The sequence below is a fragment of the Vipera ursinii genome (genome assembly GCF_947247035.1).
Source record: "Vipera ursinii genome assembly, chromosome: 6".
Classification (NCBI taxonomy): Eukaryota; Metazoa; Chordata; class Lepidosauria; order Squamata; family Viperidae; genus Vipera; species Vipera ursinii.
This window is the reverse complement of record NC_139515.1, coordinates 34196903-34216938: the sequence shown is the minus strand read 5'-3', so window position 1 is coordinate 34216938 and position 20036 is coordinate 34196903. Positions and strand designations below refer to the sequence as shown.

General features: G+C 42.5%; 1 protein-coding gene across 4 annotated transcripts in view; it reads right to left on the bottom strand.

Annotated features, from left to right (window-relative positions):
- The window catches only part of PNPLA8 (patatin like domain 8, phospholipase A2), a 68244-nt gene that overhangs the window by 32930 nt on the left and 15278 nt on the right, over positions 1-20036 (bottom strand). For 3 of the 4 annotated variants that reach the window (XM_083365213.1, XM_083365215.1, XM_083365214.1), the window contains one exon: positions 3197-3391. In XM_083365213.1, the coding sequence (XP_083221339.1) occupies positions 3197-3391 (195 nt within the window). Of the gene's footprint in view, positions 1-3196; positions 3392-20036 lie in introns of those variants that run through there. The other variant, XR_014492792.1, reaches the window with a different exon arrangement.

Here is a 20036-nt window from a genome sequence, read left to right as displayed (position 1 = left end):
CGGGGGTAAGATTCCTCTCTTATACCTTAATCTTCTTCTTTTCACCTAAATAAGCTGCTAAGTACCTGCCCCCCTGTGGAGAGGGAGGGGGGAATTCAACCCTCCCTTCAAATTAGCAGTGAGTAAGCTCAGGGGTGTTTTTAAAAAAAACATTGAAAAAAGAAACGGGCTAAAAAAAAGAACTTTCAAACCACTTGGGGGACACCCAATGGCTAAATCTGAAATTGCAATCTGACTTTCTCTTTTAAAAAAATCAAGAAAATATTTAAGAAAAACAAGATAAGATTAACCTTGAACACCAGATGTGAAACTCCACCATGGAAGAGTTTCAAAAACAAATCTATGCTATGTGGGAAATATCTTACCAAACTTATCAGTTCCTTTCTACAGCTGGTGATGAAGTAAGAGCTTTTGGGAAAGAATTAGAAAGCATCTCGAAGAAACAAACTCAAACTGTGACTACAACTAATATTTTATCGGGACAGAACTTAACAGAAGAAATTGAACAATCAAATAAATTGGCAGAACAATTAACTATTCAACAAACACAGACTCTTGAAGACCATAATGGGAAACAGGTGGGAAAAATGTATTCAGTCCAGGACAATTATATTAAGAGGGGAAAATAATGAGAAGATTTGGCGCTGTTAACAGACTCCTCAATCCTTCAAAAATGGAGACTGGAGGGCTACTTCAATATGATATAACAACACAAGAATGCTTTGATGACCCTGAGGCAAAGAAGCGAAAAATGACATGGCAAAGGAAGAAAGCAAGAATAAGATTGAAGAAATATGGCCATCCTTAAGAGGCCTGAAATAGATAATACCAAAATAGACAGGATTGTACTTGCATTACGAGAGATTGTTTTGATGAGTAGATAAAAATACTAATTAAAAAAATAAAACACAGATGTATGAATACTAACATTGAAATATTGAGCTCTTTAAATGACATGGATTAAGATGTATATATGTTAAGAATGATAGAAGGTAACTAATATACTTGGATGTAGTGACATGAAAGGATGTATTAAATGTTGAAACGGAAGAAATTTTGGTTAATTTTTAATATGTGGAAAATATAAATGAGAAATAAGAATATTATATTGTCCTCCTCCTCTTTCTCCTCTTTGCAATTGGTATCCTAATGACTAACATTCTAATATTGTACTACTAACATTGATATGGAAATGAGATAAATAAGAAGTGTATTTCCATTACTAGGTATCGGAGAAAATTGTGTAAAGGGAAAGGAGGTTATTTAGCAATATGAAAATGAGAAACTTTAAATGTTTAATTTTAATATCAATGTAAAATTAAAGCTGGAAAAATATATAAGGTGTTTGATGTTTTAAAGATGGAATGTTAAAATATAAAATATACCAAAGTATTGACAAATATAAGAAAACTATTAAATGACTGATGGATAGCAATGAGAAGTATGTTAATTTAGATAAGAGATAATATGTATTAAAGGAAAAAAGAGAGAGGAAGTATTGGTTACAACAATTTGGAGATTTGTAATAATATGTATTTGTCTGAAATGGAACTATTGTAACCCAGATACCACGTTGCTTTTTAAAGATATTATTGTAATATTGGAAAACTAATAAAAAGGGGGAGAGAAAAAAGAAACCAGACAATCAAATATGAGCCAGCAGTGTGCTGCAGCTGCCAAAAAAGCCAACACAGTGCTAGGCTGCATTAACAGAAGAATAGAATCAAGATCACGTGATGTATTAATACCACTTTACAATGCCTTGGTAAGACCACACTTGGAATACTGCATCCAGTTTTGGTCACCACGATGTAAAAAAGATGTTGAGACTCTACGAAGAGTACAGAGAAGAGCAACAAAGATGATTAGGGGACTGGAGACTAAAACATATATAAGGAACGGCTGCTCGAATTGGGTATGTCTAGTTTAATGAAGAGAAGGACGAGGTGGGACATGATAGCAGTATTCCAGTACCTCAGGGGCTGCCACAAAGAGGAGGGACTCAAGCTATTCTCCAAAGCGCCCAAAGGCAGGACAAGAAGCAATTTTATATTGGATTGTTTTTAAATTTTGCCTTGTAAACCGCCCTGAGTCCTTTGGGAATAGGGTGGTATATAAACCGAATAAATAAATAAATGGATGGAAACTAATCAAGGAGAGAAGCAACCTAGAACTAAGGGGAAACTTCCTGACAGTTAGAACAATTAACCAGTGGAACAACCTGCCTCCAGAAGGTGTGAATGCTCCAACACTGGAAGTTTTTAAGAAGAGTGGACAGCCATTTGTCCAAAATGGTATAGGATTTCCTGCCTGAGCAGGGGGTTGGACTAGATGACCTCCAAGGTCCCTTCCAACTTCATCATCATCATTATTATTATTATTATTATTATTATTATTATTATTATTATTATTATTATTATTATTACCTACTGAGCTTGGACTTTTAATCTCAAGAGCTAGTGGGAGAGAAAGAAAAATTTGACTTTTGAATATGTCTGGCTGCAGGAAGGTTAAACATTTTGAATACTTGGAACATTGTGGATTACAACCTGGCCTGACTGATAATTTTCAAGATACTTGACACAAAGGATTACTATAAAATATTGCTATTAGGACTGGATTATAAAGGCTATATACAAAGACCAGAAAACTAGAAGAAATTTTATTCCACTCTTACTGAGACTGATGATATTAGAGGATTTCTAGGAATGATGCCTCAAGAAAAAACAAATACCTTTCAGAAGGAAATATTTTCTATGTTGCAGTAAATTCATCAAACAATTGTTGCACACAAAGAGGATGTAAAAAGAAAGCATAATGAGACTAAAAATAATGTAGATGATATAAATGACCAAATCTCCAAAGTTCCCAGATAACAACTACAAAGTATGAACAAATAAACCAGAAACCAGAGGATGAAGCAGAAGAAATGGACCTAGAGATGGAGGAGATAGGAGAAAGGAAATATGGACTGGCATATACAAATAAAATACTGCAAGACCTACCTATAACAATGAAAATACAAAAGACCCCTTACTCCTTTCTCCAAAATGCACCTGAGGATAAATTTGTTGTTTATCTATACATTAAGTAAATATATGATTTAAGTACATTAAGTATGTATGCATAAATGGTTAGTTTTATTCATCCTTATACAAAAAACTCTGAGAATTTAAAATAAAATATTACAACTAACCTGATGAAGATCATTACCCAGTGCATATTCCTGGAAATAACCTGGTGCTGCAGACGATGCTCTGATAGCTTGCCATAATTTATAATGGCAACCTCCAAGATAATGAGACTTTACTCCAGGGAAGTGATTGTAATTTCTAAACACAAAGGCTTTCAGTGGTGTTCCTCTGCTTACAATAGTGCTTATGGCAGCCACCTAATAAAAACAAAATACTAAATGTTATCCAATTATAGCTGCTTACCCAATTATTGCTATCACTATCTTACAAAAATTAGCTATTAACACATTAGATCTAGGATTACATCTTTCATATTTATATGTATATATGAGTATTTATAAACCCAAACATTACATACACACACACACACACACACACACACACACACACACACACGTAGATCTTTGGTCATTCGGGTTTTTTCCCACGTAGAATTGGAGGTATCAGGGCAACGTTTCGACGAAATCTCATCCGTCATCCTCAGGCTGGTGACTTCAGCTTCGTTCTTCTGGGAGAAGTGTGTGATAGTGGCTATTCTTTCTTCTTTTTTAAACTGCCAGAGGGGGTGTGTTCTGTGGGTGGAGGCTTGGCTGTGTTCTGATGGGGTGGAGGTGTGCTCTGATTGGGTGGGGGCTTAGCTGTGTTCTGATTGGGTGGGAGTGTGTTTTGAATACATACATACATACATACATACATACACACACACACATACATACAGTCATGGCCGAAATTGTTGGCACCCCAGAAATTTTTCCAGAAAATCAAGTATTTCTCACAGAAAAATATTGCAGGAGCACATGTTTTGCTATACACAGGTTTATTCCCTTTGTGTGTATTGGAACACAACAAAAAAGGGAGGAAAAAAAGCAAATTGGACATAATGTCAAACAAAACTCCAAAAATGGGCTGGACAAAATTATTGGCACCCTTTCAAAATTGTGGATAAACAAGATTGTTTCAACCATGTGATGCTCCTTTAAACTCACCTGGGGCAAGTAACAGGTGTGGGCAACATAAAAATCACACCTGAAAGCAGATAAAAAGGAGAGAAGTTCACTTAGTCTTTGCATTGTGTGTCTGTGTGTGCCACACGAAGCATGGACAACAGAAAGAGGAGAAGAGAACTGTCTGAAGACTTGAGAACCAAAATTGTGGACAAATATCAACAATCTCAAGGTTACAAGTCCATCTCCAGAGATCTAGATTTGCCTTTATCCACAGTGTGCAACATTATCAAGAAGTTTGCAACCCATGGCACTGTAGCTAATCTCCCTGGTCATGGACGGAAGAGAAAAATTGATGAAAGGTTGCAACACAGGATAGTCTGGATGGTGGATAAGCAGCCCCAAACAATTCCAAAGGAATGCAAGCTGTCCTGCAGGCTCAGGGAGCATCAGTGTCAGTGCAAACTATCCGTCGACATTTAAATGAAATGAAACGCTATGGCAGGAGACCCAGGAGGACCCCACTGCTGACACAGAGACATAAAAAACCAAGATTACAGTTTGCCAAAATGTACTTGAGTAAGCCAAAATCCTTCTGGGAAAACGTCTTGTGGACAGATGAGACCAAGATAGAGCTTTTTGGTAAAGCACATCATTCTACTGTTTACCGAAAACGAAATGAGGCCTACAAAGAAAAGAACACAGTACCTACAGTGAAATATGGTGGAGGTTCAATGATGTTTTGGGGTTGTTTTGCTGCCTCTGGCACTGGGTGCCTTGAATGTGTGCAAGGCATCATGAAATCTGAGGATTACCAAAGGATTTTGGGTCGCACTGTAGAGCCCAGTGTCAGAAAAGTGGGTTTGCGTCCGAGATCTTGGGTCTTCCAGCAGGACAATGACCCCAAACATATGTCAAAAAGCACCCAGAAATGGATGGCAAGAAAGCACTGGAGAGTTCTGAAGTGGCCAGCAATGAGTCCAGATCTGAATCCCATTGAACACCTGTGGAGAGATCTTAAAATTGCTGTTGGGAAAAGGCGCCCTTCCAATAAGAGAGACCTGGAGCAGTTTGCAAAGGAAGAGTGGTCCAAAATTCCGGGTGAGAGGTGTAAGAGGCTTATTGATGGTTATAGGAAGAGACTGATTTCAGTTATTTTTTCCAAAAGGTGTGCAACCAAATATTAAGTTAAGGGTGCCAATAATTTTGTCCAGCCCATTTTTGGAGTTTTGTTTGACATTATGTCCAATTTGCTTTTTTTCCTCCCTTTTTTGTTGTGTTCCAATACACACAAAGGGAATAAACCTGTGTATAGCAAAACATGTGTTCCTGCAATACTTTTCTGTGAGAAATACTTGATTTTCTGGAAAAATTTCTGGGGTGCCAACAATTTCGGCCATGACTGTATATCACAAAACATGCAGAAAAAATGAGAGGGAAAAAGAGAAGCATCATATATGCAAATTTTTCTGCCAGTGTCACATTTATAAACTATAAAGAGGTATATGTACTGTATGTGTATGTGAACATGTGTACCTATTTGTGCATATGTGTGTATATCTATCTGTATATCTGTGTTTGTACCCCCTAAATTATTAAAATAGGAATAGTTCATTAGGTGGCTATGTTGTGCAACAATGATCACAATCCTTTATTTTAAAAATGTGGTGGTGGCAGCTGACAGGAATTCAAGAAAGTCCCAACTAATGCGCTTCCAGCAGAAAGATGGCATCTTATTTGTAGCATTCTTTTTTGGTCTGCTACAGATTCTCCACAACTTTATACTTAGAATGTTTTGTAAGTCAGAAGAAACTTCCCTGGGAAAGGGAAAGCTCTGAAAATCAACACTTTTGCTCACCCAGATGGCTGGATGGTTCCAGAGACCTTGAATAAGAATTGGGTAAGTCTCTGGCTGCGATCGGGGGCAACCAAGAAGCAAGTTCACTGTGGAAGAGCCAGTCATTTTAAATTTTAAAATTTAAACATTAATTATATTCTGACAAGCTGGCTACAAGCAAGAGGATGGAGAATACGGAAAGAATATCAGGAGATACAAAAAGTAACAGGTTTAAATTGGGATTTTATATATAGAAAAATCCATTAATCTTTTTTAAACCAGCAGATATAAATTCCTCCCCTAATTGTTCAGTAAATACTTCAGTAAATAAAATCAATAGTAGTTGGACTTTATGTGCCAATTTATGATAAAAGTAATTTTTTTGAATAGCTTATGGATTAATTATTACCCTTTTCATATGAGAACTGGCTTATTTTGAGAGACTGGAATAGAGTGATTTCTCCACAGTTGGATACATCTGCCAAAGGGATTAAACGCTCCCAGGGTAAATTACCAAAGACTTTTTTTTTTGAGATGATTGTCAATCTAACACTAACAGATTTGTGGAGGCAAAGAAACAATTCTACTAGAGAACATACTTCCTTCTCAGAACTATATAAATTGTTTTCAAGGATTGGCATGATATGGATTTCTAAAAATCTTGCAAATAAAATCCTAAAAGTTGACATTTTACCTAAATCTTTTTCTGATCACAGTCCAATTCTTTTGGTACTTAGAAAAAAAGAGTTTGAGTTATAGATGAGGATTAAATGAATCTTTTGCAAAAGGGGATGATTATAAAGGACTGTAAAAAGAAATTAAATGAATATTTTGATAATATGGGCAAAGAGACAAGTGTAATGACTGTTTGAGATGCTAGTAAAGCAGTTATGATGATTTATTTTATACAATATAATTGCCTAGAGAAGAAAAAAATCCCAGGAAAAGATGCAAAAGATATTGGATGAAATTAGACAGAAAGAAACTGAATTTCTTTTAATCTCTAATTTCAAATTAGACACCTATGGATTCTAAAATTTTACATCAAATCAAACTGTTATGGCAACTATGTTAACAGCTCAAGAAATAGAAATAAAATTGAATTATGTGAAGCAAAGACACTGTGAGTTTGCAAATAAACCAGGAAGATGGCTGGCATATAAACTAAGAAAGGAAAAGGACAAGAGAATGATTGAGAAAATTGGTGAAGGCAACAATGTAATAACAGATAATGAGCTTATTAAAAAGTCTTTTCATAATTTTTATTCCAATTTATATAAAAAATAGGAGTTAGATATGTCTAAAATAGATGAATATTGTTGTGATTCAGGGTCAGCCTGTGGGTTCGGCAGTTGGGTCGGACGATTCAGAGGAGGAGGAGTGGGGTGTTGGAGAGCCTGCAGAGGACAGCCGTGAGGCTTCGCAGAGCCCTCAGCCAGGCCCCTCTCATCTGGTCACTACGCAGACCCAGCTGTGTGAGCCTGACAGCATGGATGAAGATGACCCACAGCTGGCCCTGTTCAAGGACGCCCGACGCAGGAGGCAGTCAATCAGGAGTAAACAGAGGAAGGCAATGGGGCACCTCGGAAGGAGGCAGAGAGAAGCCACGCCTTGAACTGTTTAAAAGGGGAATGTGTGGGAGGGCTGGTTTGCTGAAGGCAACCGTTTGAATAGCTCCTGTTTCATGGTTCGTGTTTTGGTTTTGCTCTGTTTGCTCTGTTTTGTGTCAATAAATTTGGCAGGCTTAGTTAAAGCCTCTTGCCTTTGTAAAGGGGTTGTCCCTGCCTTTTCTGCAGGGCCGGTAGTAGGCTGGTACAGAACAGTTTGCCTTCAGCCTCCCACCCCTTACTATTATTATGGAGCAGCTAAGTGCTGAGAATGCCCAGCTCGCCCAGCAACTCACTTTGTTGGCAGCTCAGGTGGCTCAATTGCAAGCTCAGGTCCATTCTGCACCCCCACCATCACCCGCACCCAGGAGAAAATGCCCAGTTGCGATGCCGGATAAATTTACTGGCAATCCAGAACCGTTTCCTGCTTCCCTGAGAGCAGCTGATTTCCCCAGACCGGGATAAGGTGGGGTTTGTGGTAAGCCTTCTTTCGGGTGATGCAGCTCGTTGGGGCACGCCTCTGCTGGCTCAACCTAGTCCATTGTTGGACAACTTTGTGGGGTTTTGTGATCATATGTGTCTGATGTATGAGGACCCTATAAAGACGCAAACCGCTACTCGACGCTTGAAAGCTCTGAGGCAGGGTCAACGCCCCCTACAGGGCTATATCAGCGATTTTTGGCTGCTTAGGCAGGATTCCGCCTGGAATAAGGCTGCACTTGTGGATGCCTTCCAGGATGGATTGTCAGAGATGTTGGATGAGCTGGCCCGTGTGGATATTCCCTCAGATCTCAATGGGCTGATCCATCTCTGCCTGCGGATCGATGCTCGGTTGCAGCAGCGAAGGACTCGCCGTGCCAGCCCACAGACCCCTGCAGCCCCTGTTGTGCGTGAGACCCCAGTTCAAAGGGAGGAGCCAGTGGAGCTGGGTGCCGCCAGGTCTCGTCTATCGGTGACTGAAATGAACAGACGACGATCGGGGGAGTTGTGTTTTTACTGCGGGGACCCTGGGCATTTGACTGCTTTTTGCCCAAAGAAGTGACAGCGGGCATCAGTGACCGAGTCTGCCCAGAGAAAGTCCCCTACTCTTCTGTCGGGAAATGCCCTGAGCCCGATCTAGACGGTGTGATAGATCGGGCGTCCCGCAACAACACTGAGCGACATCTTTCCGATGCTGCCTGTGGACCTCCATGGCATCTGATGTTGGAGGCACGTCTGATCCTACCTAGGGGATTCCAGTCCATGCCTTAATTGACTCTGGGGCCACCACAAATTTTATGGACTCAGCATTTGTGGCCAAATGGGCTGTTCCCCAGTGCCCGGTGGAACCGCCCATGTTAGTGGAGACTATCGATGGTCAAGTGCTCCTGTCTGGGCCAATTACGGCCGCCACGCAACCATGTGGAGGCTACCCAGTTTTATATCACCTCAGATCTGCATTTTCCCGTGGTCTTGGGACTGGCGTGGCTCCGGGCGCATAACCCACAGATCTACTGGTCACAGAACTTGGTCACCTTCCCAAGCTTGCAGTGCGTGGACCACACCCACCATATCTGTGCCGGCCAGGTGGAGGGTTCCCCAGGGGTTTCCTTGCCTCCCGAACTGTCCGACTTTGCTGATGTGTTCAGCGAGACAGAGGCGGATCAATTACCCCCGCACAGGCCCTATGACTACCCCATTGATTTAGTCCCTGATGCGCCTCTCCCAGTGGGGCGTTTGTACTCCATGTCAGACCCCGAGTTGCCTGCATTGCAGGACTTTCTGGAGAAGAATTTGGCTCGCGGTTTCATCCGGCCCTCGTCCTCGCCAGTGTCTGCACCCGTGCTCTTCCTCAAAAAGAAGTCGGGCGAATTGCGGCTTTGCTGCGATTATAGGAAACTCAACGCCATCATGGTGCGCAATCGTTACCCGCTGCCCCTCATCCCCGAACTCTTGGACCGACTCCACAGGAGGCTAAGATCTTCAACGAAACTGGACCTGCGTGGAGCTTACAACCTCGTCAAAGTTCGGCCGGGTGATGAGTGGAAGACAGCGTTTGGTACTTGTTATGGACATTTTGAGTACACGGTGATGCTGTTTGGCCTGACCAACGCCCCTGCCGTGTTTCAGCATTTCATGAACGATATTTTCCGGGATTTGTTGGAACAGTTTGTCGTGATCTACTTGACGACATCCTGATCTACTCCCCGTCGTGTGAGGTGCACCATCAACATCTCCATCAGGTCCTGCAGCGACTCCGAGAACATCGGCTGTTTGCCAGGTTGGAGAAGTGCCAGTTCTACCGAGTGACCATCGATTTCCTGGGTCACCGCATTTCTCCTGAGGGCATTGCCATGGAGCCGAGTAAGGTTGAGTCTTTGCAGAGTTGGCAACCCCCACGTTGTGTGAAGGATGTTTAGCGACTTCTTGGGTTCACCAACTATTACCGAGCTTTCATCCCTGGGTTTGCTGCCTTGACAGCCCCCCTCACTCGGCTCCTGCAGAAGACGACTCGGTTTCAGTGGAACGCTCCAGAACGGGCTTTCCAGACTTTGAAGGAAGCCTTCATGAAGGAGCCCATCTTGAAGCATCCTGACCCGCAACGACCGTTTGTCATGGAGGCGGACACCTCCGACATTGCCATTGGGGCAGTGTTACTCCAGGCAACAACGCCCAGTGGGACCCTCTTCCCTTGCGCGTACCGTTCACGAAAACTGAACCCTTCGGAGCACAATTATACAATCTGGGAGAAGGAGCTGCTGGCCATCAAAGTGGCATTCGAGGCCTGGAGGCATCATCTGGAAGGAGTGCAGCATCAAATCGAGGTCCGGACGGACGATAAGAATTTGAAAAGCCTGCAGACCGCTTGGAATTTAAACCAACGCCAGATCTGGTCGTCTTTTTTCTTTGTGAGGTTCGACTTCCGAGTTAAGTACATACCTAGCGGGCACAATCAAAGAGTGGATGCTCTGTCCAGGAAGCCCAAATATTCCCGAGTGGAAGACAAGCTTCTGCCCAGGACAGTGATCCCCGTTGAGTCTTTTGCTGCGGTGCAGGAGGCGGTTGATATACGGGCTCGGATCCGAGAGGCACAGCAGCAGGTGTGGGTGGCTCAGCGGAAGGAGGAGGTGGGGCCAGATTCTCCTTGGACGGTCACGGATGGACTCTTGTATTATCGTGACCGGCTCTACATTCCAGGAGGCCACTCAGGGGACTCATCCTCAGCCAGTGTCACGATAACCCAGCGATGGGGCATTTTGGCCTGTTCAAGACTCTGAACCTGGTCCCCCGTACCTTCTGGTGGCCCCGAGTCCGACACGACATCCAGTCCTATGTCACTTCCTGCATCCCATGCAGGCAGGCCAAGTCAGCGACAGGGGCCCCACCTGGATTACTGTAGCCCTTGCTATGGACTTTCTGACGGATTTACCCCCGTCCTCTGGTTTTACGACAGTGTATGTGGTGGTGGACATGCTGACCAAGATGGCGCGTTTCATCCCGTCGTGGTTTACCGTCAGCCCGCGCCACTAGTCGTATGTTCATTCAGCAGGTGTTTTGGCTGCACGGCCTCCCTGATGGAGTCATCTCTGATAGGGGGCCCCAGTTTACAGCCCATTTCTGGCAGGAGTTGATGCATGCGTTGGATATTAAGATTTGCCTCTCGTCCGCGCATCATCCTCAAACTGATGGGGGAACCGAGAAGGTCATCGGTATTCTGGAACAATATCTGTGCTGCTACGTCAATCTGCAGCAAAACAATTGGGTAGACTATCTGGCCATAGCTGAGTTTGCATTCAACAATTCACAGCACACCTCCACACAGATGACACTATTCTTGGCCAATGTGGGATATCACCCCCGGTTTTTCCCCCTTTTTCCCGTGGACTCACCGGAGCCGGCAGCAAACGACTACATGGCAGAGTTACAGGCGATCCATCGATTGGTGCGACGTCAGTTAGAGAAGGCAAGGCCGATTACAAAAGGTTTGCTGATCGGTCAAGGTGGGATACGCCTCCACTATCGGTGGGAGATTGGGTCTGGTTGTCCGCCAGGAACCTACTGTCAACACGGCTGGTGAGAAAGTTAGATCACCAATATTTAGGACCGTTCCCAGTCGAGGCTGTCATCAAACCGGTCGCCTATCGCTTAACTCTGCCACGTTCCCTGCGCCTGCATCCAGTCCTTCACCGGTCTCTGTTGGTCCCCGAGCAACCGGCCTGTCCACTCCGGCGAGTGGAACCTCCCCCATCAGGACCTCGTGATGGAGACAGCACCCCCGGGTACGAAGTCGCCAGCATCAGGGACTTCCGTTGGCTGAAAAGTCGTTTCCAGTACCTGATTGAATGGAAAGGCTACGGACCAGAGGAGTTCACCTGGGAGGACGCGACCACCGTTCATGCCCCTGCTTTGGTGTCCGCTTTTCATGAACAATTTCCATCCCAACTGCATCCGGATTGGCAGACCCGGGGGAAGGGCCCTGCAGTGCGGGACAGTGTTGTGATTCAGGGTCAGCCTGTGGGTTCGGCAGTTGGGTCGGACGATTCAGAGGAGGAGGAGGGGGTGTTGGAGAGCCTGCAGAGGACAGCCGTGAGGCTTCGCAGAGCCCTCAGCCAGGCCCCTCTCATCTGGTCACTACGCAGACCCAGCTGTGTGAGCCTGACAGCATGGATGAAGATGACCCACAGCTGGCCCTGTTCAAGGACGCCCGACGCAGGAGGCAGTCAATCAGGAGTAAACAGAGGAAGGCAATGGGGCACCTCGGAAGGAGGCAGAGAGAAGCCACGCCTTGAACTGTTTAAAAGGGGAATGTGTGGGAGGGCTGGTTTGCTGAAGGCAACCGTTTGAATAGCTCCTGTTTCATGGTTCGTGTTTTGGTTTTGCTCTGTTTGCTCTGTTTTGTGTCAATAAATTTGGCAGGCGTAGTTGCAGCCTCTTGCCTTTGTAAAGGGGTTGTCCCTGCCTTTTCTGCAGGGCCGGTAGTAGGCTGGTACAGAACAAATATTTGTTAAGACAATGTTACCTAAGCTCTCACAAATTCATGAATGACTCAGTAACTACCTTTGAAATATCAGAAGCTATTAAAAAATGAAATCAGGTAAAGCTCCAGATAGCCTTACAAGCCAATATTATAAATGCTTCAAAGATAAACCTCTTCAGCCACTAAAGGATATAATGAATATTACAGCAGGGAAAGATACCTCAAACCTGGAAAGAAGCTAATATTGTGTTACTATTGAAGGAAGGCAAGATGTTACTAAGATAAAGAATTACAGACCAATCTCACTATTAAACAATGACATAAACTTTTGGCTGCAGTTCTGGCAGAAAGATTAAAAGTTTTACAACAAAAAATTCATGAAGATCAATCTGGCTTTCTGCCAAAAAGACAGTTAAGGGACAATGAGAGGACTGTTTTGAACAATACTGAATATTTACAATATCATAATGAAAAACAGGCAGCTTTAATATTTTTAGATACATTGAAGGCCTTTGACAATCTAAATTGGGCTTTTATATTTAAAGTTTTGGAAGATATGTACTATAGGAAGAATTTAAATCAAGAGATTAAAGCAGTTTATATGTCACAGCAAGCAAAAATTGTTATTACCAGTGATCTAACCAATTCATGTGAAATTTAAAAGGGTATGAGACAAAGATGTCCCTTGTCTCCCTAGCTGTTTATTTTTGGTGTTGTAGGTTTTGAAGAGATATTAGGCAAGATGAGAAAATAACAGGTACCGTATTTTCCGGCATATAAGACGACTCGGTGTATAAGACGACCCCCGACTTTTGAGAAGATTTTCAAGATTTTTCGTCTTATAGGCCGGAAAATACTTACATGCCAGTTGCCAAGTGTCCGACACAAGCCCGATTCAGACCCGTCTTATGCAGATGGTGCAAAGCCCTGCTGGTTCCCACCCAACGCCGTCCAGCTCCGCCGGTGCCGCCTCAAGAAGGAAGGGCGTGAGGTGCCTGCCACGGCTCCCCGAGCACTCCTTAGCAGCTGGGGAGCACGTGCGTGCGCAGGACTGCCCTGCCGGCTCCCGCCCGACGCCGGACGGCACCGCCTCAAGAGGGAAGGGCGTGAGGCACATGCCACGGCTCCCCGAGGACTCCTTAGCAGCCGGGGAGCGTGCACGTGCATAGGACTGTCCTGCCGGCTCCCGCCTAACGCCAGCCTGCCCTCCTTCCTCCACAGTGAGAGGGGAGGGCATGCCTTCCCGGGCTCGTCGACTTGCAGCCACGCCAGAGCCGAAAGGGGCTTTTCCTTCCACCCACCCTTTAGAATAAACGCAAGAGCTCCCAGGCTCTGGCGTTTGCAAGGGGGAAAAGAAGGGGCTTAGAGGCTCTTTGGGGTGGGAAGGGAGAGTCACGTTAGAGGGGGGAATGGACTAAGGAGGCTTGAAGTTGCTTTGCAAGAACGGGGGCGCTCGATTGATTTATGTACTATTTTCCGGCGTATAAGACGACTGGGTGTATAAGACGACCCCCCAACTTTTGAGATTTTCATGGGTTAAAAAGTCATCTTATACGCCGGAAAATACGGTATAAGAATCGAGAAGGAAGTTTATAAATTAAGGACATTTGCTGATGATTTGGCTATATTCTTACAACATCCTGAAAACAATATAGAATATTTGATGAGGAAATTAAATGAGTTTGGGGTTTTAGCAGGCTTTAAAATAAAACAACAATGCTTATTAATAATATGACCTCACAGGGCTATAATATATTGAATAACTTAATTTTAACTGTAACTAACTTAAATTTAACTTAATTTTATAGTGTATTGTTTTTAGGTTTTGCCCTGTAAACCGCCCTGAGTCCTTCGGGAATAGGGCGGTATACAAATTGAATGGATGGATGGATGGATGGATAGATAGATAGATAGATAGATAGATGATAGATAGATAGATAGATAGATAGATAGTCTGGTTTTAGAGTTGAGAAAAATGTGAAATATTTGGGGGTCATATTGACAAACACCCCGTTTATGGATTACTGCCTTGTTGTGGCGAAGGGGCTTGCGTAACTCAAGACGGACAGGTCATAGCAGAGTTCTGTCTGAAGAAGGAAATGGCAACCCACTCCAGTATCTTTGCCATGAAAATCCTATGGACAGTACCAAAAGGCAAAAAGATATGATGCTAGAAGATGAGCCCCTCAAGTCGGAAGGTGTCCAATATGCTACTGGGGAAGAGTAGAAGGCTAGTACTAGTAGCGCCAGAAAGAATGAAGCGATTGAGCCAAAGCCGAAAGGATGCTCAGCTGTGGATGCACCTGTGGTGAAAGGAAAGTCTGATGCTGTAAAGATTTATTTTCCACAGGAACCTGGAATGTAAGATCCATGAATCAAAGCAAGCTGGTAAATAAAGAGATGACAACATTGAACATCGACATCTTAGGAATCAGCGAACTAAAATGGACAGGAATGGGTGAATTTAATTCGGATGACCATCAGGTATACTACTGTGGGCAAGAATCCCTCAGAAGAAATGGAATAGCCTTCATCCTCAATAAAACAGTGGGAAAAGCAAAACTGGGATACAACCCTCAAAATGACGGAATGATCTCAGTGCGAATCCAAGGCAAACCATTCAATATCACAGTAGTCCAAGTCTATGCCCCAACCATTGGTGCTGAAGAGGATGAAACTGACCGATTCTATGAAGCTCTACAGCACCTTATAGAATCAACACCAAAAAATGATGTCCTTATCATCATGGCGGATTGGAATGCTAAAGTAGGAAGCCAAAAGATAACCGGAATAACAGGCAAGTTTGGCCTTGAAGTACAAAATGAAGCAGGGCACAGGCTGATAGTATTTTGTCCAGAGAATACGATGATCATAGCAAACACTCTTTTCCAACAATCCAAGAGATGGCTCTATACATGGACATCACCAGATGGCCAACACAGAAATCAGATTGACTATGTGCTCTGCAGTCAAAGATGGAGAAGCTCTATACCAGACATGTCAAACTCGCGACGTCAAATGATACGTGCAACGTATCAGGACAGTTTTGCCATTGCCGGCAATGGGGTGGGCACGGCTTCCGCATGACGCATCCAGCCCGAGGGCCAGCAGTTTGACACCCATGCTCTATACAGTCAGTAAAAACAAGACCAGGAGCTGACTGTGGCTTATATCATGAGCTTCTCATTGCAAAATTTAGGCTTCAATTGAAGAAAGTAGGGAAAAGCACTAATCATATCCCTGATGAATACACAGTATTCATTTGGCCACCTAATGAGAAGGAAGGACTAACTGGAGAAGAGCCTAATGCTGGGAAAGATTGAGGGCAATAGAAGAAGGGGACGACAGAGAATGAGGTGGCTGGATGGAGTCACTGAAGCAATATGCGTGAGCTTAAATGGACTCCAGAAGATGGTAGAGGAGAGGAAGGCCTGGAGGAATGTTGTCCAAAGGGGTCGCGATGGGTCAGACACAACTTCGCAACTAACAACGACAACAAAATTGACAAACACAAAACTATGTAAGTCTCTGGAATGATATTAAAAAGGACTTATTAAGATGGGATAAACTGCATTTATCACTATTGGGTAGAATTTCTGTAATTAAGATGAATGTCTTGCCAAAAGTGCTTTTTTCCCCCCAATGGCGTTTTTTTTTACTTCATCGCAAGTATATTGGACAGATATTGAATCTTTTTTTTATTGAAAAGTTTTAAAGTACATTTTTAAACATAAAACCCATCCCCCCTACCCCTAACCCATACCCTAACCCTCCCAATACCCCTACCTCCCCCTCACATACACACCCCGACTTCCCAAAGCTGAATACAGGGTATTATTTTCACAATCTTAATCTAAAATATACTAACTATAATTACACTTTAAATCCAATCGCGCTTTAACTCTCCTTAAACATCACAATATATCTCCGTTACAAATATTCTTCACATATTCCAAATTCTACCATTTCTACCTAATTCAAACCTTTCAAAATCCATTCTTCTATAATAAACAAATCAGCCTTCTTCCAATATAACAGTACCAAAAATTCTACTATAGTTATTAAATTTAATTTCTATAACAATACAATCTATAATAGTACCCTATAAAAATAGTTATAAAAAGAAGAAAGAAAAAAAAGAAAAAGAAAAAACCTTATCTTTCTTAAAAATCTTACATATTCCACTAAATTACTTTAACTTTTAAAATTGTAATCTTTTACAATTCAACCATACATAATAATACATTGCATCATCACAACCACATCTCCAACATTTAGACTAACAATTTAAATACATACATACTAATTTTTTAGATCTACTGTAAATACCATCCCCAAATGTCCACTATTAGTTCTTCATTATCCTATGATCTTTAACAAGTTCCATTTCTAAATCTTATTTCTATCAATGTCCTCCTTACATACGCTTGACTTTAATCTGTACTGTTATTATTATTGTTATTCCTTGAATCTAGATGCAGCCCGTGTCATTCTTTGAATCTTAAGATCTTTAAATAAAACCAAGGATTGCACAGCTTCTGAAACTATTTCTTGTAACTGTCGCTCTCCTTCTTCCTTTCCTTTTTTAACTTCTGAGGATGACAGTAAGCCTGCTTTCAATACATTAGAATAAAAATCATGTGCCTTCCCTACTGTATTAAGACAATATCTTTATCCAGAATAATTCACCACAATCCCCATTGGTATCTCCCACCTGAACCGAAGCTGTTGTTTCTGCCAGAAAGAAAAATTCTTTCCTTTTTTTCAAAATTCTTGGAGGAATCTCTTTCAGAATCAAAACCTCCTGATTAGCCACTTTAAGTCTTTTGTTATACGATATTTGAATGATCTCATTTCTAATCTTTCTCTTTGTAAAATACACAACCACATCCCTTGGCAGTTTCCTTTGTTTAGCAATCCAAGAATTAACACGAAATACTATCTTCCCAAAAAAATCTTCAGGTTGAAACCCCAAAATAGGCGCCAGAGCATCCACCAACTTCTCTTCCAGATTCTCCTGCGGGTTCTCTTTCAAACCTCTGATCCTCAAGGCGAATTCCATATCTCTATATTGCATGATCATCATTTCATCTTCAGGTTTTTCCATTTTATTCTCCACTTCACCCATTTTAGCCTCCAGCATCAGATTATTTTGTTTCACTTCTTCCACACATTCATCCAGATTCTCAATACAGCCTGAAAACACTTGAAGTGCCATCAAGGTATCCTCCCTTATTTTCTTGCTTTCCTTTTCAATAAATTCTGCCAGCTTCTCAAATATTTTTTCAGACTGAATTTTTAAGGCATCGTTTAAAGCATATTGTAAATCTTTTAAAGTCAATACAGATGCAGCAGCTTCAGGGGGGTAACTTCAAAGACTGCGTTCCAGATTGCTGAACAAGCAATGCCTCTGCACTTTTAAAAACGGGTCTATGTGGTTTGGGAGCCATTTTTGCAACTAATGACTTTCATTACACACATTCACTTTCTAGTCCATTTATTACTTTGTAGTTAAACTGTGAAATAACCAGATCTTAAAAATAACTTTTTAGCACCTCCAAATTATAGCTAGCTCTTTAAGGTTTGAAAGTCCATTTTACATATTCCAACTCAGTTCAAACAGTCACTTTACTTTGAAGAAAAACACTTTCGCTTCTTGTTAAAAAAAATCAATCAGGCACCATCTTCCCCTTCTTTCAAAACGATCGTTGGAGCAGGAAGAGAGTATTGAGTTTCAGAGTTAAAGCTTTGTACTTGCTATTTATACTGCTCCTGCATCAGCTCTGCTGCTACCGTCACTCAAGATGACAATCAGATCCGGCAGGAGTGGATTCAGCGTTGTTGTGATTCAGGGTCAGCCTGTGGGTCCGGCAGCCGGGTCGGATGACTCGGATGACTCAGACGAGGGGGAGGAGGAGGGTGTTGAAGACGAACTTGCTGATGATGGCTTGGAGGCTTCGCAGAGCCCCCAGCCAGGCCCCTCTTACTTGGTGGAGACTCAGCTGCGCGAGCCCGACAGTGCAGATGATGATGACCCACAGCTGGCCCTGTTCAAGGACGCCCGACGCAGGAGGCAGTCAAGCAGGAGCAAGCAGAGAAAGGCTGTGGGACTCCTCGGAAGGAGGCACAGGGAGGCCACGCCCTGAACTCTAATAAAGGGAGTGTTTGGGGATGGGCTGGTTGCAGAAAGCAACCGCTCCGTTTGAGGATCAAAGTTCCGGTATCTTGTTTCATGTTCTGTTGTTTGTTTGTGCAATAAACTTGGCAGACGTTTTCCAGCCTCAGACGCTTTCCAGCCTCTGCCGTTTGTACAGGGGTTGCCTTTCTGCAAGGCCGGTAGCAGGCTGGTACAGAACAAGCGTCTTGTTCTGCTAAAGCAGAAGAGTCCTTCGTTCCGGAGTATTTCCAGGCTTCGGGGGGGCTCTCACCCTTCATGCCCCACAACAAATGTTCTGGGGCTCTAGGGGAGTTCTACCCCTACCTGGAAGCTCCCCCTCCCCTCTTTGCCCGAGGAGAAGGGTTTTCGAGCAGCGGAACAGCTGATCATCGGCTATTCCGCCGCTTAAACGGGATCGAAGGGCCGGCGGTTGAATCCGACCGTCTGCGCCACTGAAGCGCCACCCAGAAGTCGACCCCAAAAGTGCTTTTTTTGTTTCAGAAATTACCAATACTTGCAACTAATACTTCATTTAAACAATGGCAAATATTTCTAAGTTTATAAGGTAAGGGGGAAAAGACCAAGAATTAGATATAAATTACTGCAAGACGCTAAGGAAAGATGGGCTTTGGTTTTACCAGATTTGAAATTGAATATTGATGCTTGTTTGATCTGGCTAAAAGAGTGGGTGAACCTCCAGAATAAGAGGCTACTAGAAGGTCATGAATTGAGATTTGGATGTCACGGTTATTTATGATATGACAAGGTTAAAGTAAATGTTGATTTTAATAATAACTTTGTTAGACATATCATTCTAAGAATTTGGGGGGGAATAAAACAAGGTTTTTTTTTATGAAGATGTCTTTTTGGGTTGTCCCACCCAAGAAGCTTTTTTTCAGAAAAGAAATGGTGGGAAAGCTGGACTGGCAGACTTATGGTTAAATAATATCATTTAATTTTGGTGATCCTATTCTCAAGTCTGAGGAGGACTTAGAATAAGGACATATCTGCTATTGGTTTGCATGTTTACAATTGAAAGAAAGATTTAAATTAGATAAAAAGAGTTACGGGTTTGACTTTGTTAAAAATGAATTGGAAATCCTACCGTGTGGTAGTGATAAACATATTATTGCTAAGGTGTACAAATTGTTATTGAATTCAAATTTGGAAAATGCATATGTAAAGTACTGCATAATTCAGTGGCCAAGGAACTTTGGATATAATGTAATACTTGATTACATTATATTATGTTGACGAAAGAGTTAAAAGTTACACTAAATTATAAAGTGGTATTTAACACAAGTTGTCAAGAATGTTTAAACATATTTTAAATGAATATT